This window comes from Hypanus sabinus, chromosome 7, assembly GCF_030144855.1.
Source record: "Hypanus sabinus isolate sHypSab1 chromosome 7, sHypSab1.hap1, whole genome shotgun sequence".
Taxonomy (NCBI): Eukaryota; Metazoa; Chordata; class Chondrichthyes; order Myliobatiformes; family Dasyatidae; genus Hypanus; species Hypanus sabinus.
In genome coordinates, this window is record NC_082712.1 from 179,946,097 (window position 1) to 179,968,458 (window position 22,362).

The 22,362-nt window shown below is 51.3% G+C and overlaps 1 protein-coding gene across 3 annotated transcripts in view; it reads left to right on the forward strand.

Annotated features, from left to right (window-relative positions):
* Nucleotides 1-22,362, forward strand: part of LOC132397447 (ras association domain-containing protein 8-like) — a 47,564-nt gene that overhangs the window by 9,560 nt on the left and 15,642 nt on the right. For all 3 annotated transcript variants that reach the window (XM_059976257.1, XM_059976259.1, XM_059976260.1), the window contains exons 2-3: nucleotides 19,069-19,217; nucleotides 20,477-21,231. In XM_059976257.1, coding sequence (XP_059832240.1) covers nucleotides 19,069-19,217; nucleotides 20,477-21,231 — 904 coding nt within the window. The remainder of the gene's footprint in view (nucleotides 1-19,068; nucleotides 19,218-20,476; nucleotides 21,232-22,362) is intronic.

Here is a 22,362-nt window from a genome sequence, read left to right on the forward strand (position 1 = left end):
TTTCTTCTTGCTGTTGTCATCAGGGTGGTGTCAGGAGCCTCAGGATCCACACCATCAGGTTCAGGAACAGTTACTAAACCTCTTGAACCAGAGAGAATAACTTCACTCGACCTATCACTGAACTGTTCCCACAACCTATGGACTCACTCTCAAGGTCTCTGCATCTCATGTTCTCTTGCATATTTATTTATTATTATTACTGTATTTTTTTTCTCAGCTCAAGCTGGTAAAACCTGTATGGGCATAGCCAAACACACTCACTTCTCAACTGTTAGGAACTTCTGGGCTGTCCTAGTGGCATTTAGTATTGTGGTTTTCTGGAGATTTGTGGGTCTAATTGTTTAATGCCATCGTGTAGCGATTGGATTGATTCTAGTTGTAGATACTACTGTTGGGACAATATATACCCTGTTCATGTTCCATAGTCTTTCAATTTCCTCTTTTAATTCAGCATATTTCTGGTGTTTTTCATTATTGATTTCTGTAAGTTAAGAGTGTTTGGAATGGCTGTATCTACTAAGTACATTGTTCTTGCTTGTGTTTATCCTGTATTATTATATCCAGATGGTTGTGGATTATCTGGAATAGTGGATCGATCGTAATATAATTTGTAGGATTCTGACTCTAAAATGGGACCAGGCTTGTGTTTTTAGTGAGGTATGGTGGTTTTTATGAGTTTGTATTTTAAAGTAAGATTTTGGTGAATGATATTTGCCACTTGATTGTGCTTGAGTGAGTAATCAGATTGGGTTAAATTACTGCAGGATCCCGTAATGTGTTGGGTTGTTTCTGGTTTCTCTTGGCATTTTCTATATTTATCATCTTGAATTTGTTGGTCTTTTATTATGCATTGTTGCTATCTTATTCATGTTAACCACCTGGTCCTGTATTGCCATTCCCCATCCCCTTTCCCTCTCTCACTTTATCTCCCTGCCGGCCCGTTGCCTGCCTCTGGTGCTCCTCCCCCCTCCTCCTTCTTCCATGGCTGTCTGTCTCTTTCACCAATTAATTTCCCAGCTCTTGACTTCAGCCCTTCCTCTCCAGGTTTCACCCATCACCACCTGGTGTTTCTCTCCCCCTCACACCACCTTTTAATTCTACTCCTCAGCTTTTTTTCTCCCCCTCACACCACCTTTTAATTCTACTCCTCAGCTTTTTTTCTCCAGTCTTTTTAGCCCAAAATGTTGGCTATACTTTTTCCATAGATACTGAGTTCCTCCAGCATTGTGTGTGTTGCTCAGATTTCCAGCATCCGCAGAATGGTGAATCTGTGGAAGTCGTTGCCACAGATGGCTGTGGAGGCCAGGTCATTGGGTCTGTTTAAAGCAGATGTTTATTAGTCAAGAGCATCAAAGGTTTGAGGGAGAATGGAGTTGAGAGGAATAGTAAATCCGCCATGACAGATTGGTAGCAAAGACTTGATGGGCTGAATGGCCTGATTCTGATCATGTCTTAAGGTCTTGTGTTTCTGTGTCCATGGCAGTCTCAGCCCATGAAGTGGTGGGTGGTGTTGGAGAGGGCTCAGGGTGATGTGAGTCGGCTTCCACTTGGGGAGGGCAGGAACATACAGAGATACAGTGAAAAGCTTGTCTTGTGAACTGTCCATAGGGATCACGGATCAGATCGTTACACGGTGCATTGAGGCCGACTAAGGTAAAACAATAACAGAATGTAGAATAAAGTGCAACAGCTACAGAGAAGATGCAGTGCAGATAGACAATATTTACTGGAGAAATGTTAGCTAGGGTATCGGGAAAGTGACAGTGTCATCAGGGAAGGCAGAACAGGTGTCATTGTTTGTCGAAGGGGACAACGGAGAGTGCCAGAGCAATGGGTGGGGAGTGCAGAAGTCCTACAAAAAACAGCTGTGTTTCTATGTTTCTTCCCCCTTCCTTTCCAGTCCTGATGAAAATATCGACTGTTTATTCATTCTCACTGACCTGCTGAGCTCCTCCAGCATTTTGTGTGTGCCTCTGTGAGATTATTTGGAAGAAGAGTGTGCTTGCCATTACACTTTCCAGGAAATGACCCAACAGGGCCAATGACCTTGCTTTTGTACATCCGCATGGAATGTGCAACCGGCTTTTCACTTCAGTGTTCATGGGGGTGATAATGCTCCCAAAGTCCTAAATCAGGAATTGGGACTTGCTGAGGCTAATGTAAGAGCAGTGAGGAATGTAGAAGGACGGAAGTGTGTGGTGGACACAGGAGTGGGCGGTTCTCACCAGCAGGGTGCTGGGGGAGGAAGAGAACATTACAGAGTTGTAACTTCCATCATTCAGGAGAATTCCTCGAGATTTCCCATTCGTCAACCATTTTATATTCCTCTCCCATTCCATTCTGACATGTTAATCCATGGCCTCTTCACAATGAACCCACACTCAGATTGGACGAGCAACACCTCATATTCTGTCCAGGTAGCCTCCAACTTGATGACATGAATATAAATTTCTCCAACTTCTGGCAATTTATCCTCCTTCCCGCCCTCTTCATCAATTCCCCATTCTAGCCTCTTACGTCTTGTCTTCACTTCCCCTGGTGAAGCTCCTCCTTCCTTTTCTCCCATGGTCCATTCTCCTCTCCAATCAGATTCCTCTGGCATTTTGCATGAATGTTGCCTCTATAGATTGTAAGTTTGCAAGTGTGATTCTGATATGAGAAGAGGCTAACTGGGTGGAAATGTCTTGACAGGAATGAGGACATGGTCTGAGTTCTAGACAGGACTGTGCATGGACATTATTTCCATGGGCATCAGGAATGCATTTGATCGAGTTGCAAAGTGTGTAACAAATGATCTCATAAACACACAAGATTCTGCAGATGCTATAAATGCAAGTTCAAGTTTATTGTCATCTGACTACACATATATATAACCAAACAAAACAACATCCCTCCAGACCATGGTCACCCACAATACATACAGTGTCATGAAAAAGTTTGGGCATCCCTGGTCAAAATTTCTGTTACTGTGAATAGTTAAGTGAGTAGAAGATGAACTGATCTCCAAAAGTCATAAAATTATGGATGAACCATTCTTTTCAACATTTTAAGCAAGATCAGTGTATTGTTTTTGTTTTGTACAATTTTAGAGTGGGAAAAAAAGGAAAGGTGCACTATGCAAAAGTTTGGGCACCCCAAGAGATTTGAGCTCTCATAACTTTTACCAAGGTCTCAGACCTTAATTAGCTTGTTAGGGCTATGGCTTGTTCACAGTCATCATTAGGAAAGGCCAGGTGCTGCAAATTTCAAAGCTTTATAAATACCCTGACTCTTCAAACCTTGTCCCAACAATCAGCAGCAGTGGGCTCCTCTAAGCAGCTGCCTCGCACTCTGAAAATTAAAATAAACGATGCCCACAAAGCAGGAGAAGGCTATATGAAGATAGCAAAGCATTTTCAGGTAGCCGTTTCCTCAGTTTGTAATGTAATTAAGAAATGGCAGTTAACAGGAACAGTGGAGGTCAAGTTGAGGTCTGGAAGACAAAGAAAACTTTCTGGGAGAACTGCTCGTTGGAAAATCAAAACCCCTGTTTGACTGCAAAGGACCTTCAGGAAGATTTAGCAGACTCTGGAGTGGTGGTGCACTGTTCTACTGTGCAGCGACACCTGCACAAATATGACCTTCATGGAAGAGTCATCAGAAAAAAAACATTTCCTGTGTCCTCACCACAAAATTCTGTGTCAGAAGTTTGCAAAGGAACATCTAAACAAGCCTGATACATTTTGGAAATAAGTCCTGTGGACTGATGAAGTTAAAATAGAACTTTTTTGCCGCAATGAGCGAAGGTATGTTTGGAGAAAAAAGGGTTCAGAATTTCATGAAAAGAACACCTCTCCAACTGTTAAGCTCGAGGGTGGATCGATCGTGCTTTGGGCTTGTGTTGCAGCCAGTGACACGGGGAACATTTCACTGGTAGAGGGAAGAATGAATTCAATTAAATACCAGCAAATTCTGGAAGCAAACATCACACTGTCTGTAAAAAAAAAGCTGAAGATGAAAAGAGGATGGCTTCTACAACAGGATAATGATCCTAAACAGACTTCAAAATCCACAATTGACTACCTCAAGAGGCTCAAGCTGAAGGTTTTGCCATGACCCTCACAATCCCCGGACCTAAACATCATCGAAAATCTGTGGATAGACCTCAAAAGAACGGTGCATGCAAGACGGCCCAAGAATCTCACAGAACTAGAAGCCTTTTGCAAGGAAGAATGGGCAAAAATCCCCAAAACAAGAACTGAAAGACTCTTAGCTGGCTACAGAAAGCGTTTACAAGCTGTGATACTTGCCAAAGGGGGTGTTACTAAGTACTGACCATGCAGGGTGCCCAAACTTTTGCTTTGGGCCATTTTCCTTTTTTATTTTGGAACCGTAAAAGATGGGAATAAAAAAGTAATCTTGCTTAAAAAATTAAAGGAATGTGACATCTTTACCTTTATGCCTTTTGCGAATCAGGTAATTTTTTACTCACTTAGCTATTCACAGTAACAGAAATTTTGACCAGGGGTGCCCAAACTTTTGTACGGCATTGTGTATACAACCCAATGAAACAATGTTCTTCTGGACCACAGTCACTCAGAATCTTTTGTGCCCCTCTGGTGAAGAGAGGAGCTCACAGAATGAAAGGAAGATAATTCCGGTCAGGAATTGGCTGAACGCGGAAGGTGCTGTGCACCCGGGCATCGTGGAGATCTTTCTCTATCTATCTATGGCTCTCTCCCTCTCTCTCCCTCTCTCCCCCTCTCTCCCCCTCTCTCCCCCTCTCTCCCCCTCTCTCCCCCTCTCTCCCCCTCTCCCCCCCTCTCCCTCCCCTCTCCCCCTCCCTCTCCCTCTCCCTCTCCCCTGATCCGGCTGTTAATAACAGTGTTCAGTTCTCATGCTCAAGACTGACGGAGTTTGATCGCCACCGTTTTTCAGGGACATGGAGGTGTGGTGGGGTGACTCATCTCAATAAGTTGGAAAGTCATTGCCGCTGTATAAAACTCTGGTTAGGTCATAATTGGAGCATGGCTGAACTGTTTTTAAAAAATCCATTACTTTCCCCAAGCAGTAAAGCTGATCAACAGCTCCACCCACTAACCCACCCTCCACTCCCCCAAACACCACTACTTTATCATTTCCTGTCAGTCACCTTATGTACAGACACTCCTGTGCCTGGCAACACTTTATGGACATAAAATCAATCCATATATATAAGCTATCTTATGTATTTATATTTATTGTGTTTTTAATTATTGTTTTCTTTATCTTATTGTGTATTTTGTGCTGCATCAGATCTGGTGTAAAAACTTTTAACAATTATTTTGTTCTGCTTTACACTTGTGTACTGTAAATGACATTGAACAATCTTGAATCTTGGGTGCAGTTTTGGTCACCCCATTGCAAGAGGCACGTGAAGGCTTGGAGAGGGTGCAGAGGAGATTGACCAGATGCTGCCTGGATTAGAGAGGGTGCAGAGGAGATTGACCAGGATGCTGTCTGGATTAGAGAGGGTGCAGAGGAGATTGACCAGGATGCTGCCTGGATTAGAGAGGGTGCAGAGGAGATTGACCAGGATGCTGCCTGGATTAGAGAGGGTGCAGAGGAGATTCACCAGGATGCTGCCTGGATTAGAGAGGGTGCAGAGGAGATTGACCAGATGCTGCCTGGATTAGAGAGGGTGCAGAGGAGATTGACCAGGATGCTGTCTGGATTAGAGAGGGTGCAGAGGAGATTCACCAGGATGCTGCCTGGATTAGAGAGGGTGCAGAGGAGATTGACCAGGATGCTGCCTGGATTAGAGAGGGTGCAGAGGAGATTCACCAGGATGCTGTCTGGATTAGAGAGGGTACAGAGGAGATTGACCAGGATGCTGTCTGGATTAGAGAGGGTACAGAGGAGATTGACCAGGATGCTGTCTGGATTAGAGAGGGTGCAGAGGAGATTGACCAGGATGCTGCCTGGATTAGAGAGGGTGCAGAGGAGATTGACCAGGATGCTGCCTGGATTAGAGAGGGTGCAGAGGAGATTCACCAGGATGCTGCCTGGATTAGAGAGGGTGCAGAGGAGATTGACCAGATGCTGCCTGGATTAGAGAGGGTGCAGAGGAGATTGACCAGGATGCTGTCTGGATTAGAGAGGGTGCAGAGGAGATTCACCAGGATGCTGCCTGGATTAGAGAGGGTGCAGAGGAGATTGACCAGGATGCTGCCTGGATTAGAGAGGGTGCAGAGGAGATTCACCAGGATGCTGTCTGGATTAGAGAGGGTACAGAGGAGATTGACCAGGATGCTGTCTGGATTAGAGAGGGTACAGAGGAGATTGACCAGGATGCTGTCTGGATTAGAGAGGGTGCAGAGGAGATTGACCAGGATGCTGCCTGGATTAGAGAGGGTGCAGAGGAGATTGACCAGGATGCTGCCTGGATTAGAGAGGGTGCAGAGGAGATTCACCAGGATGCTGTCTGGATTAGAGAGGGTGCAGAGGAGATTCACCAGGATGCTGTCTGGATTAGAGAGGGTGCAGAGGAGATTGACCAGGATGCTGCCTGGATTAGAGAGGGTGCAGAGGAGATTCACCAGGATGCTGTCTGGATTAGAGAGGGTGCAGAGGAGATTGACCAGGATGCTGCCTGGATTAGAGAGGGTGCAGAGGAGATTGACCAGGATGCTGTCTGGATTAGAGAGGGTGCAGAGGAGATTCACCAGGATGCTGCCTGGATTAGAGAGGTTACAGAGGAGATTGACCAGGATGCTGCCTGGATTAGAGAGGGTGCAGAGGAGATTGACCAGGATGCTGCCTGGATTAGAGAGGGTGCAGAGGAGATTGACCAGGATGCTGTCTGGATTAGAGAGGGTGCAGAGGAGATTCACCAGGATGCTGCCTGGATTAGAGAGGGTACAGAGGAGATTGACCAGGATGCTGCCTGGATTAGAGAGGGTGCAGAGGAGATTCACCAGGATGCTGCCTGGATTAGAGAGGGTACAGAGGAGATTGACCAGAATGCTGCCTGGATTAGAGAGGGTGCAGAGGAGATTCACCAGGATGCTGTCTGGATTAGAGAGGGTGCAGAGGAGATTGACCAGGATGCTGTCTGGATTAGAGAGGGTGCAGAGGAGATTCACCAGGATGCTGCCTGGATTAGAGGGCATGTGTTATAACGAGAGGTTGGACAAACTTGGGTTGTTTTCTGTGGAGCAGTGGAAGCTGAGGGTAGAATTGATAGAGGTTTATAAGAGTATGAAAGGCATAGATGGAGTAGATAGACAGTATCATTTTCCCAGTGGAGGAATGTCAAGTACCAGAGGACATATAGTTCAGGTGAGGGGGGGGGGGAGTTCTAATGAGTCATGTATGGGGTAAGTATTTTTTAAACAGGGTAGTGGGTGCGTGGACCACAGTGTTGGGTGGTAGTGGAAGCAGATACAATATTCGTGTTTAAGAGGCTCTTGGACAGGCACGTGAACAGACAGGGAATGGGGGAACAGACAGGGAATGGGGGAACAGACAGGGAATGGGGGAACAGACAGGGAATGGGGGAACAGACAGGGAATGGGGGAACAGACAGGGAATGGGGGAAGAGACAGGGAATGGGGGAAGAGACAGGGAATGGGGGAAGAGACAGGGAATGGGGGAAGAGACAGGGAATGGGGGAACAGACAGGGAATGGGGGAAGAGACAGGGAATGGGGGAAGAGACAGGGAATGGGGGAAGAGACAGGGAATGGGGGAACAGACAGGGAATGGGGGAACAGACAGGGAATGGGGGAAGAGACAGGGAATGGGGGAAGAGACAGGGAATGGGGGAAGAGACAGGGAATGGGGGAACAGACAGGGAATGGGGGAAGAGACAGGGAATGGGGGAAGAGAGATCACGTGCAGGCAGATAGGGCTAGTTTAATCAGTCATGATCTGCACAGAGATGGTGGGCTGAAGGGCCTGTTCCTATGCTATACTGTTCTGTGTTGTAAGTGGGCAGATTGGCCTCAGGATGTGGCTGTGTGAGGATTTCAGTCTCTTTCCATCCATTTTTGCCTGTGAACCTTTAACCAGCAAGAGGGGGCTGTTACTGTGGCAGGGTTGGTGGGCCATGATGTACTCACACTCACACCAGAGAGTTCAGGAATCACCAGGAGCCCCTGCCTTTGTGTGCGAGTTGTAGGCTTTGGATCATTGAGTTAGATCACAACTCAGACTGGCGCCAGCTGCAGCGAATCCCCTGAGCCAGGAACAATATATCTGCTGCCAGCCCCACAGCCCGCTGTGCCCTGTAAACAGCCAGCTACCTGTCTCTGGAACAGCTGATGTCAACTCCAAAACAAACGGGGGGAGGGGTGACCCACACGAGCCGGCCGGGAGTTGGAGAGCAGTGGAACAGCTTCATTTCACTCTACACCCGAGCCCCGTCAGTTAACCCCCCCCGCACACACCTCAAACTTGTTCACAGGCCAGTCTTTCCTGCACAGCGAACATGAGATCTGTCGCCTGGGTTGTTTGCTGATCCATCCAGGCCAGTCCTTTCAGCACAATATCCACCTCGTCCGAGACCTGATCCCTTGGTGGGCCTATCAGCTGCCTTTCTCTCCGGATCAGAGGGCGTCTGACGGGGTAAATCGGCTTTCTCTCCAGGTCAGAAGGCGTCTGACGGGGTAAATAGGCTTTCTCTCCAGATCAGAGGGCGTCTGATGGGGTAAATCGGCTTTCTCTCCAGATCAGAGGGCGTCTGACGGGGTAAATCGGCTTTCTCTCCGGATCAGAGGGCGTCTGACGGGGTAAATCATGCCTTTCTCTCCGGATCAGAAGGCGTCTGACGGGGTAAATCGGCTTTCTCTCCGGATCAGAGGGCGTCTGACGGGGTAAATCGGCTTTCTCTCCGGATCAGAAGGCGTCTGACGGGGTAAATCGGCTTTCTCTCCGGATCAGAAGGCGTCTGACGGGGTAAATCGGCTTTCTCTCCGGATCAGAGGGCGTCTGACGGGGTAAATCGGCTTTCTCTCCGGATCAGAGGGCGTCTGACGGGGTAAATCGGCTTTCTCTCCGGATCAGAAGGCGTCTGACGGGGTAAATCGGCTTTCTCTCCGGATCAGAAGGCGTCTGACGGGGTAAATCGGCTTTCTCTCCGGATCAGAGGGCGTCTGACGGGGTAAATCGGCTTTCTCTCCGGATCAGAGGGCGCCTGACGGGGTAAATCGGCTTTCTCTCCGGATCAGAGGGCGTCTGAAGGGGTAAATCGGCTTTCTCTCCGGATCAGAGGGCGTCTGACGGGGTAAATCGGCTTTCTCTCCGGATCAGAGGGCGTCTGACGGGGTAAATCGGCTTTCTCTCCGGATCAGAGGGCGTCTGACGGGGTAAATCGGCTTTCTCTCCGGATCAGAGGGCGTCTGACGGGGTAAATCGGCTTTCTCTCCAGATCAGAGGGCGTCTGACGGGGTAAATCGGCTTTCTCTCCGGATCAGAGGGCGTCTGACGGGGTAAATCGGCTTTCTCTCCGGATCAGAGGGCGTCTGACGGGGTAAATCGGCTTTCTCTCCGGATCAGAGGGCGTCTGACGGGGTAAATCGGCTTTCTCTCCGGATCAGAGGGCGTCTGACGGGGTAAATCGGCTTTCTCTCCGGATCAGAGGGCGCCTGACGGGGTAAATCGGCTTTCTCTCCAGATCAGAAGGTGTTTGACGGAGTAAATCGGCTTTCTCTCCGGATCAGAAGGCGTCTGATGGGGTAAATCATGCCTTTCTCTCCGGATCAGAGGGCGGCTGACGGGGTAAATCGGCTTTCTCTCCGGATCAGAGGGCGCCTGACGGGGTAAATCGGCTTTCTCTCCGGATCAGAGGGCGTCTGAAGGGGTAAATCGGCTTTCTCTCCGGATCAGAGGGCGTCTGACGGGGTAAATCGGCTTTCTCTCCGGATCAGAGGGCGTCTGACGGGGTAAATCGGCTTTCTCTCCGGATCAGAGGGCGTCTGACGGGGTAAATCATGGCTTTCTCTCTGGACTCTGTACGCATTCAGTCTCTGACTGTGTCTTGTTGCCCGTGTCTGTCTGTTTTACTCTGCCACAACATGCCTGATCAAGGTCAATGGATCCTTGGCGGGACCCTTTTGATTCGGGGGGTGGTGGGGGTGTGTATGCATCAGGGCTGCCCGATGTTGGGGCAAATGCACTCTGTGTACAGTCTCTTCTGTGCCCTCTTTAAGTGGTTGACAGTCTGGCACTGGTGAACAGGACACGATGAAAGTTTTTATGACTTACGCTGACGATGTCCTTACGACACTGACCCTGTTGACCTACAGAGGATGCGAGACTTCCAACCGGTCTTCTCAGCCACATCCTCTGCCAGGGTCAACAGGAGAAGGTGCTCTGGTCTTTCAGTGGCTCAGTGGGAGATGGACTCCCTGTCAGAGGGAGTCCATTTGTGTGGAGCATCAAAGGCCTTCTCTATCTGGGGGACTACCTAAGCTTCACTGCAGAGACTTGGCCGGCGAACTGGTGGGTCCAGAGACGAAAGTCTCTGGGTTGGTAGCAATATTCTACCAGGGCAGGGCGCTGGTCATTAACAAGTGGGTAGCCTCCATGCCTTGGTACCAGCTGGTCACTCTAGTCCCACCGACTGTATTTGTCACCAGGATTCTGACAATGTTGATGGACTTCTTCTGGGGCACACCAGGCATTGGGTCTCTGCTGCGGTCCTGAGTCTTTTGATTGCAGAGGGTGGTCAGTCTCTGGTGTACTTACATACCCAGCTGGCAGCTCTCTGCCTCAGGACCCTCTGAGATGGCACGCACAGGCGGTACACTTTCTTCGTTTGCGGCATTGCGTAAGGAGGACACATGGCTCCCAGTGCGAGCATCAGCCACGTCACCATGTGGGAGATGCCAGGGTTTTACAAGAAACTCTGGAATGGTCTCTTCTGGTCAGAGTACTCCTGCACCCACAGGGAGCAGAGCTCATGCCACAGGGAAGGTCATTTCCCATCCTGCCACAGTGGATGTGGAGTGACTCCATCCACACGGGACCCAAACCTCGAGATATCCTTTGGGAGCTGGTCCCACATAGCTTGAGCTGTCTCGCAGATGCCCGCCATGCCATTCCACGATATGTCGAGTCGGTTCCCGTACGTGCTTCCCTTGCACACTTTTCACTTCAGTGCCCTTGCCTGCCATCCGGGCACACTGTGGTGGTCTGGTTCACCGTCAGGCAGTGAGGGAGGCCACCAGTAGAAGTCTCTCTATGCAGGGGTCCCTCCTCTGTTAATTAGGAACCTGGGGTGGAGGGGGGTTGTACAAGGCAGTACCATGGAATAGATTCCTGAGCATCTCCACTGTTACTCTGTCCACCTGTCTAGTCTGTGGCCGGGAGGAGTCAGTGTACCATGCCTACTTGGATGCAAGAGGTTGCAGCCCATTTGAATATCTGGAGGGGCTGCTACTCAAGTTCTGGCTGCACTTCAGCCCACGCTCCTGGTATGGTTACCCAGTCGGGAGGGTCTCTCGGAGGATGTCCTGGTAGGCTTGGTCGTGGGTCCAGGCAGTGGGCTGTCGAATGCTCTGCTTGAGCCGACTGCTGCCCTCTTCCAGGGAAACCTTCATGCTAGGGTTTCCTTGGAGAATATCTCACTGTGGGAGGGGGTGGTACTTGTGGGAGGGCAAATAGGGTTAGTTGGAGATTAACGCTGCAGTTTGAGTCCAAAGCCTTGCTGAACCCTGGACCTTGGCACGAGCTCCCGTCTCCCGGATTCTCCTTGTTCTCACTCAGAGTCAGGGTCACGTATATTGTCATGGAATTTGTTTCGTGGTCGCAGACAAATAAAATCAAACGTAAACAAGAAGGTGGTGTTCATTCAGAAATCAGACGGCAGAGGGGAAGAAGCTGATTCTGAATTGTTGACTCCAGTAGTCATGAGAAGACGATCATTATTCAGACACATTAAACACTACATTAGTTGCACTGACCTCCCCAGCATTGAGAATATTTTCAAAAGGCGATGCCTCAGGAAAGCAGCATCCATCATTAAGGACCCCCATCACCCAGGACATTCCCATGTCTCATTGCTGCCATCAGGGAGGAGGTACAGGAGCCCGAGGACACACACTCAGTGTTTCAGGAGAAGCAGCTTCCCCTCTGCCATCAGGGAGGAGGTACAGGAGCCCGAGGACACACACTCAATGATTCAGGAACAGCTTCTTCCCCTCTGCCTTCAGGGAGGAGGTACAGGAGCCTGAAGACACACACTCAATGATTCAGGAACAGCTTCTTCCCCTCTGCCATCAGGGAGGAGGTACAGGAGCCCGAGGACACACACTCAGTGTTTCAGGAGAAGCAGCTTCCCCTCTAAAGTCAGACACCTGAGTGGAGAGAGGACCCATGAAGACACCTTCTCTATATTTCTCTCTTATTTATTGCATGATTGTTGCTGTTCCATATTTAGTGTTGCAGTGTGTGGCTGCTGTGAAACAACAAATTTCATGATACATGTCAATGATAATTATTCTGATTCTGAACCACTTGCTCAGTCCGACTCTTCCCCACTCGCTCATGAACTCAAGGTGAATGTGCCACTGACTGGGGTCCAATCCCTCTGGCACTTTCCTCCCTTCCCACCCCCTCCATGGGGCATTTCCCCACATTCCCCCCCCCCCTCCAACCAGTGAAACTTTATCTCAGTGGCCTGGACAATGTTTTCCAGAGTATGGGGGAGGTGAGTGGTTAAAGATTACCTACTCCACCCACTTTGTTAACCAACAAAAAAGTGAGATAAAGATGAGCTTTATTTGTGACTCGTACATCAATACAAACTGTGAAACGCGTTGTTTATGTCAACAACCAGCAGTCTGGGGGCAGCCCACAAGAGTTGCCAAGTTTCTGGCAATAACGCAGCACATCCACAACGTACCAACCCTAGCCTTAATGTCTTTGGATTGTTCATTTACAGGGTGAGATTGCTGCTTCCAATGTTAGCGTTTATTCCTTATCTGTAATCACCCTGGCGATGGGGATATTCACTTTGTCCGTTTGGGTAGGAGACACGATGAGGGAGAACATAGATCATAGAACAGTACAGCATAGGAACAAGCCCTTCAGCCCACAATATTGTACTGAACCAATTAAATCAGTAATCAAATGGCCAACTGAACTAATCTCTTCTGCTTACACAATGTCCAGATCCCTCCATTTTCCTCACAGTCATGTGCCCCTCTAAATGTCCCTAATGTATCTGCTTCTACCACCATCCCAGGCGGTGCATTCCACATACCTATCGCTCTCTGGTTAAAAAAAACTTGCCCCTCACATCTCCTTTGAAATTATCCCTCTGCCTTAAATGCATGTCCTCTGGTATGAGACATTTCGACCCTGGGAAAAAGACAATGTCTGTCTACTCTATCTGTGCCTCTCATAATCTTGTAAACCTCTATCAGATCTCCCCTCAGCCTCCGACACTCCAGAGGAAACAACCAAAGTTGGTCCAGCCTCTCGTGATAGCACGTGCACTCTAATCCGGGCAGCGTCCTGGTGAACCCCTCCTGCTCCCTCTCCAAAGCCTCTACATCTGACCAGAACTGTGTGCAATAATCCCGATGTGGGCTAACTAGAATTTTATGAACAGAACTGCCTGAACTCAATCCCTTGACTCTTGAACGTAGCCACATTCCGAGAGTTATGAACTTGAACCCAAACACCCCTCTACTCATCTCCACTCTATGGATCTGAGTAGCCACAGTGAGAAACTGCGGTGGATTTTGTGGACGGTACACTTTGCAACTACTGAGGGTGTGTTAGCAGGCTAGATGGCCTTCTCTCTAGACTTCTAGAGTACTACACGACAAAAACAGGCCCTTTGGCCCATCTAGTCCATCAACACACACCCAGACCACTGCCCTCCATATCCCTCCCATCCATGTACATTAAAATGTCTCTTATGTCTTGAAATTGAACCTACATTCACCACCATCTGTGTAAAGAAATTCCACCTCAGGTTCTCTTATGTATTTCACCTTTCACCCTTGACCTATATAGCCTCAAGTTGTAGACTCACACAACCTTAGTGGAAAAAGCAAGACACACAAAATGCTGGGGGAGCTCAGCAGGCCAGGCAGCATCTATAGAGAAGAGTACAGTTAACATTTGAGGCTGAGACCCTTCTGCAGCCTGCACCTTTCCCTGCATTTTGTGCGTGTTGCTTGGATTTCCAGCATCTGTAGATTTTCTTTTCTTAGTGGAAAAAACCTCCTTACATTGACCCTATCTACAATCCTTATAATTTTGTATACCTGTATCACACCTCCCGTCATTCTCCTACGCTCCAGTCCTACCCTATTTAACCTTTCCCTATAACGCAGGTCTTCAAGGCCCACAACCATCAGACTGGATAAATCCCCAGAGTCTTCCCTCGGACCCTGCGAGAGGCAAATGCGAAAATTGCAGAAATATTTAAATCATCCTTAGCGACAGATGAGACACCAGAAGATTGGAAGATAGCCAATGTTGTTCTGCTGTTTAAGAATAAACTAGGAAATTATAGGCTGATTAAGGACTGTGGCATGGCTTTGTGCGTGATAGATCATGTCTAACCAATCTTATTGGTTTTTCGAGGAAGTTACCAGAAAAGTTGATGAAGGGAAGGTGCTGGACGTCGTCTTCGTGGACTTTAACAAGGCGCTTGACAAGCTCCCACATGGGAGGTTGGTCAGGAAGGGTCAGTTGCTCTGCATTAGTAAACTGGATTAGACATTGGCTTTGTGGGAGAAGCCAGAGAGTGTTAGTAGGTGGTTGCCCTGACTGGAGGCTTGTGACTAGTGGTGTGCTGCAGGGATCAGTGTTGGGTCCATTATTGTTTGGCATCTGTATCAGTGATCTGGATGATAATGTGGTTAACTGGATCAGCAAACCTGTAGATGACACCAAGACTGGGGGTGCAGTGGTCAGTGAGGAAGGCTATCGTGACTTGCAGTGGCATCTGAGCTTGCTGGAAAGATGGGCTGAAAAATGTTAGGTGGAATTTAATGCAGACAAGTGTTAGGTGTTGCACTTTGCTGGGACCAACGGGATAGATCTCACACAGTGGACGGTCGGGCACAGAGGAGTGTGGTACAACAAGTGGATCTGGGAATACTGTTGATCAGGGTCAAAAAAGCCAAATTAAATCCACTGCGATTCAATGTTGTAAAACAATAAAACGTGAAAACTTCCAAGAGGGGTGAATACTTTTTATAGGCACTGTATATGCATACTAAATAGTTAAGTCAAAATAAGTTATGCAAAATAACAAATAAAAAAGTAGTGAGGTAGTGTTCACGGGTTCAATGTCTATTTAGAAATCGGATGGCAGAGGGGAATAAGCTGTTCCACAAACTCTGAGTGTGTGCCTTCAGGCTTCTGTACCTCCTTCCTGATGGTATCAATGAGAAGAGGGCATGTCCTGGGTGATGGGGGTCCTTCATGATGGACAATGCCTTCCTGAGGCACCAGTGCTTGAAGATGTCCTGGATACTATGGAGTCCAGTACTCAAGATGGAGATCACTAATTTTACAACTTTCTTCAATCCTGTGCAGTAGCCTCCCACTTCCTGCCTCCACCTGCCCATACCAGACAGTGATGCAGCCTGTCTGAATGCTCTCCACGGTACATCTGTAGAAGTTCTCGAGTGTTTTAGGCGACGAACCAAATCTCCTCAAACTCCTAATGAAATATAGCCGCTGTCTTGCCTGCTTTATAGCTGCATTGAGATGTTGGGATCCTCAGAGATATTGACACTCAGGAACTAGCTCATTCTCTTCACTCTGATAGCTCTGAGGGTTGGTGCATGATCCTTTGTTCTACTCTTTCGGAAGTCTACACTCAATTATTTGATAGGGTAATGCAAGCAGGCTTTTTCCACTGAGATTGGGTGTGTCTACAATTAGAGGTCGTGGGTTAATGTGAAAGGTGAAAGTTTAAGGGGAACATGAGGGGAAACTTCTTCACTCAGAGGGCCATGAGAGTGTGGAGTGAGCGTCCTATGCAAGAGGTGCATGCCAGCTTGACTTAGATGTTTAAGAGAAGTTTGGATAGGTATGATGATGTCAGGAATATGGAGGGCTATGGTCCCTGTGGAGGTCAATGGTTCAGCATGGACTAAATGGGCTGAAAGGCCCGTTTTCGTGCTGTGCCTTACTATGACTATAATCTGATTGTAGTAAGGGACCTTTTAAAATCCTGAACAGCGGGTAGGAGCTGTGTTTGAGCCCAGATGGGAGGGGTGGGGAGAGCAGAGAGAATGTCCAGGGTGTATGGGGTCTTTGATTACGTTCGCTGCTTTACTGAGGCAGTCTGGTGGCACTGCGTCCATTTGTTCCCCAGTCAGCAGCCCTGCCCCCCCCCCCCCCCCCCCCCCCCGTCCTCAAGAATTTGCCAAGCAGAGTTCCCCTTTCATGGGTAATTGTTGTGTGATGATTAATACGCTCTACAACGCCAGGCATGTGACGGTTTCACAGTAGCATTGCTCAACCTGGCTCTGCCCTGGAATGCAGAGCGGCCGAGGAATGTAATCAGCATTCACAGGCTCTCTGTACAGGAGCTGCACTCTCCCTTCCTCCCAGCATGAGGGAACTTCCTCCGGGCTCACTGCGCTTCCAGTGCACTCCCTCCCAGCACGAGGGAACTTCCTCCGGGTTCACTGCGCCTCCAGTGCACTCCCTACCTGCCAGCTGCTCTCTCCCACCCTCCCAGTACGAGGGAATTTCCTCCGGGTTCACTGTGCCTCCAGTGCACTCCCTACCTGCCAGCTGCTCTCTCCCTCCTGGCATGAGGGAACTTCCTCCGGGCTCTGCGCCTCCAGTGCACTCCCTACCTGCCAGCTGCTCTCTCCCTCCTGGCATGAGGGAACTTCCTCCGGGCTCTGCGCCTCCAGTGCACTCCCTACCTGCCAGCTGCTCTCTCCCTCCTGGCACGAGGGAACTTCCTCCGGGCTCACTGCGCCTCCAGTGCACTCCCTACCTGCCAGCTGCTCTCTCCCTCCCTCCCGGCACACTGCCACACCCTACCTGCCAGGGCTTCTCCTCGAGTGGCTGGTGACGTTCTCCGTACAATGTAGGAAGTCAGTTTTGTTCCACTTGCCATGCTACAGTGAAAAGTTTGTGTTGTGTTCTGTTTATACAGGTCAGATCATTACACAGTGCGTTGAGGTGGTTGTCTGTCGTATGACAGGAGACCTGTGTGGTAGTATTCCAGTGGAAAAGGTATTGCCCTGGGGCAGTTCCACTCTCTAGAGCTCGAGTAGTCGTCACAACTGAGGTCTTGGTTGCAGTGGCTGACAGTGATTTCTTCTCTGCCTCGTCGTGTCTCTCGCTGTCCGGAGAACGATGCAGAGCTGCCTTCCTGGCCGTTGGTTACGGGGTGTGCAGGACATGACCAATGTCCATTCTGGGGCAACTCTAACACCATAAAACATAGGAGCAGGATTAGGCCATTCCATCATGGCTGATCCCGGATCCCACTCAACCCCATTCACCTGTCTTCTCACCGTATCCTTTGATGCCCTGACTGATCAGGAAACTATCAACTTCTACCTTAACTATACCCACGGATTTGGCCTCCACTGCAGTCTGTGGCAGAGTGTTCCACAGATTCACTATTCTCTGGCTAAAAAAATCCTCCTTACCTCTCTTCTAAAAGGTTGCCCCACTTTGAGGTGGTGCCACTAATCCTGGATACCGCCCCCATTGGAAACATCCTTTCCACATCCATCCTATCTAGTCTTTTCAACATTCTGTAGGTTTCAATGAGATCCCCACAAATTCCTCTAAATTCCAGTGAGTACAGGCCCAAAACTGCCAAAAGCTCTTTATATGTTAACCCCTTAATTCCTGGAATCATCATTGTAAACCCCCTCTGGACTCTTTCCAATGACAACACATCCGTTCTGAGGTATGGGGCCCAAGACTGTTGACGATACTCCAAGTGCAGCCTGACTAGCATCTTACAAAGCCTCAGCATTATCGCTTTGCTTTTTTATTCTATCCCCGCTGAAATAAATGCCACAACAGTCACACTCCAGAGCACCTCCGACAAGCAGGCGAGACCGGGTGAGGGCAGCTGGTGGGCCTCATGACCTGGGGAGATGAGGACAGGGCTGGCCTGTCGTGTGGTCAGCTCTGGTGGACTGGGCAGATGATCATGATTATGGTCTTATGACCATTGAGGGAGAACAAGGTAAAACAATAACAGAATGCAGAATAAAGTGTAACAGCTACAGATAAAATGCAGTGAAGATAGGCAATAAGGTGCAAGGTCATAACGAGCTAGATTGTGAGGTTAAAAGTCCTTATCATACAAGAGGCCATAAGACAAAGGAGCAGAAGTTGGCCATTCAGCCCATTGAGTCTGCTCCACCATTTTATCATGAGCTGATCCATTCTCCCATTTAGTCCCACTCCCCGCCTTCTCACCATAACCTTTGATGCCCTGGCTACTCAGATATCTATCATGTGTTCAATAATCCTATAACAGCAGGGTAGAAGCTGTCCTTGAGCCTGGTGGGACGTGCTTTCAGACTTTTGTATCTTCTGCCTGATGGGAGAGGGGAGAATGTCCGGTGTAAGTGGGGTCTTTGATCACGCTGGCTGCTTTACTGAGGCAGTGAGAGTGTACAGAGTCCATGGAGGGGAGGGGAGGCTGGTTTCCGTGAGGTGCTGAGCTGCGTCCACACTCTCTGCGGTCACGGGCAGTATGTCTGAGGTGGGGGGGGGTGTCTTTGATCACGCTGGCTGCTTTACTGAGGCAGTGAGAGTGTACAGAGTCCATGGAGGGGAGGGGAAGCTGGTTTCCGTGAGGTGCTGAGCTGCGTCCACACTCTCTGCGGTCACGGGGGGAACAGTTGCCGTTCTGTGCAGTGATGCATCTCGATAAAAAGTTTTCTGTGGTGCGTCAGTAAAAATTGGTGGGGGTCAAAAGGGACATTTTAAGTTTCTCTAGTCTCCTGAAGATGCTAGTGAGCTTTCCTGGTCACGGGATCTGTGTCTTTGGACCAGGACAGGCTGTTGGTCACTCTGTGGGAGGTGTGGATCGCTAGGCAGGACAGGGTAAGGGGTGCCAGGGGTGACTGTTCTCTCCCTGTTGCAGAGCCCTGTCTGCGTGGGACCTGATGCCAGTGTCGGCCGGTACCCTGATGGAGCTGAAGGTGTGGGTGGAGGGTGTGCAGAGAGTGGTGTGTGGAGTGACCGAGGACACCAGCTGCCAGCAAGTCGTGATCGCTCTGGCACAGGCTATAGGTGAGTGGGACAGAGGTGGGTGGGGGTGAAGGAAGGGTTTGGGTGGGAGAAGAGGGGTGGTGGGATGGTTGTGGGGATGGGTGAGTGAGGGGGTGAGAGGTAGGTGGGTGGTGGGGGAGGGGTTTGGATGGGAGTGGAGAGGCAGTGGGGTGGTTGTGGAGATGGGTGAGGGGGGAGAATGGGGTTATGGGGATCAGGGCAGAGGTGGGGAGAGATGGGGTGGTGAAGAGAGGAGTTTGGGTGGGAGAGGAGGGGCGGAGGGGTGGTTGTGGAGATGGAAGGGGGGAGAATGGGGTTATGGGCATTTGGGGCAGAGGTGGTGAGGGGAGGCAGTGGGGTGGTTGTGGAGATGAAGGGGGGTTTGGGGGATAGAGGAGGTTGAAGCGTTACGAGGGTTTGGGCAGAGACAGGTGGGCGGTATAGATGAGGTGTGGTTCCAGTCACCCTACCTGGGAATGTATGTGGCATGAGGGCGTGAGTGACCCACCAGTCTGTCGCTCCTCATTGCTGTAACCCGATCGATCCCGTTTCTGTCCAACGGTCCTGGGGCCTGCATGGCTGCCTCCTCCTGCCCTCTGATCCTTACCAGCTACTCACAGCCTGACCCACGTCGCAGACGGATAGGGCTCAATCCCAATGCACCCTATTCCCATCTCTGACCTTCACCTTTATTGCTGCACAGGATCTCAACCTCTGCGGGACCCTGACCCTTTGATCTTTGCTCCTACCTTGAAACCTCTGACCCTGTGCCCTTTGCCCCCACTGTGATGCCTCTGACCCTGTGCCCTTTGCCCCCACTGTGATGCCTCTGACCCTGTGCCCTTTGCCCCCACTGTGATGCCTCTGACCCTGTGCCCTTTGCCCCCACTGTGATGCCTCTGACCCTGTGCCCTTTGCCCCCACTGTGATGCCTCTGACCCTGTGCCCTTTGCCCCCACTGTGATGCCTCTGACCCTGTGCCCTTTGCCCCCACTGTGATGCCTCTGACCCTGTGCCCTTTGCCCCCACTGTGATGCCTCTGACCCTGTGCCCTTTGCCCCCACTGTGATGCCTCTGACCCTGTGCCCTTTGCCCCCACTGTGATGCCTCTGACCCTGTGCCCTTTGCCCCCACTGTGATGCCTCTGACCCTGTGCCCTTTGCCCCCACTGTGATGCCTCTGACCCTGTGCCCTTTGCCCCCACTGTGATGCCTCTGACCCTGTGCCCTTTGCCCCCACTGTGATGCCTCTGACCCTGTGCCCTTTGCCCCCTGCCGCAGGTCAGACAGGCCGTTATGTGCTGATTCAGAGTTTCCAGGGCAGTGAGCGCCAGCTGATGCCGACCGAGTGTCCAGTCCAGCTGCTGACCGCGTGTGGGCAGTCTGCCCGCGACATCCAATTCATCCTGCGCCGTACTGGCCACACCGCCCCGGAGAACCCCAGCCCAGGACTCGCCCACGCCCGGCCCAAGAAGTCCCTGACCTTCAGTGGCGGGGCGCCGGAGCCCTCTCAGCGGGAGAAGTGGAAGTCCCGGGGGGCCAAAGCAGGCCCCCCCACCAAAGAGGACCTGGTCCAGCTGATCCAGCGGCAGCAGCGGCAGCTCAGGGAGCTCGCGGACAGGCACAGCGCCTTCGTGCCGGAGACGGCGAGCCGGAGGCTGCCCAGAGAGCAAGAGGAGGAGGCGGCAAGGGGAGCCGAGGAGGATGAGGAGGAGGGATACTGGGAGCGGGAGCTGCAGGCAGAGCGCTGGAGGGAGAGGGAGCTTCTGAGCCGCTTGGAGGAACTGAAGGGGAAGATGAAGGAGGTGGCAGAGAACCTGCTGGGCACGGGTCACCGAGCTCAGCTGCTCGGCCGCGAGATCACACAGGAGGGCGAGAGAGCGAGAGCCAAACAGCTGGCCGAACAAAACAGCACCAGGGTGGCCATCGGCAACGTGCAAGCCCACATCCAGAGTGTCGACGAGGAGAACCAGCAGCTGCAGAGGTCCCTGCTCGCGATGGAACAGGCGTTAGAGGAGGCCGAGCTCAGGCTGCAGGTGAGGCTGGTGAGGCAGGGGAACGGGGTGGGTCGGGGTCACACCACACACAGTCCGGCAGGGAACGGGGTGGGTCGGGGTCACACCACACACAGTCCGGCAGGGGAACGGGGTGGGTCGGGGTCACACCACACACAGTCCGGCAGGGGAACGGGGTGGGTCGGGGTCACACCACACACAGTCCAGCAGGGGAACGGGGTGGGTCGGGGTCACACCACACACAGTCCGGCAGGGGAACGGGGTGGGTCGGGGTCACACCACACACAGTCCGGCAGGGGAACGGGGTGGGTCAGGGTCACACCACACACAGTCCGGCAGGGGAACGGGGTGGGTCGGGGTCACATCACACACAGTCCGGCAGGGGAACGGGGTGGGTCGGGGTCACACCACGCACAGTCCGGCAGGGGAACGGGGTGGGTCGGGGTCACACCACACACTGTCCGGCAGGGGAACGGGGTGGGTCGGTGTCACACCACACACAGTCCGGCAGGGGAACGGGCTGGGTCACGGTCACACCACACACAGTCCGGCAGGGGAACGGGGTGGGTCGGGGTCACACCACACACAGTCCGGCAGGGGAACGGGGTGGGTCGGGGTCACACCACACACAGTCCGGCAGGGGAACGGGGTGGGTCAGTGACACACCACACACAGTCCGGCAGGGGAACGGGGTGGGTCGGGGTCACACCACACACAGTCCGGCAGGGGAACGGGGTGGGTCGGGGTCTCACCACACACAGTCCGGCAGGGAACGGGGTGGGTCGGGGTCACACCACACACAGTCCGGCAGGGGAACGGGGTGGGTCGGGGTCACACCACACACAGTCCGGCAGGGGAACGGGGTGGGTCGGGGTCACACCACACACAGTCCAGCAGGGGAACGGGGTGGGTCGGGGTCACACCACACACAGTCCGGCAGGGGAACGGGGTGGGTCGGGGTCACACCACACACAGTCCGGCAGGGGAACGGGGTGGGTCGGGGTCACAGCACACACAGTCCGGCAGGGGAACGGGGTGGGTCGGGGTCTCACCACACACAGTCCGGCAGGGGAACGGGGTGGGTCAGGGTCACACCACACACAGTCCGGCAGTGGAACGGGGTGGGTCGGGGTCACACCACACACAGTCCGG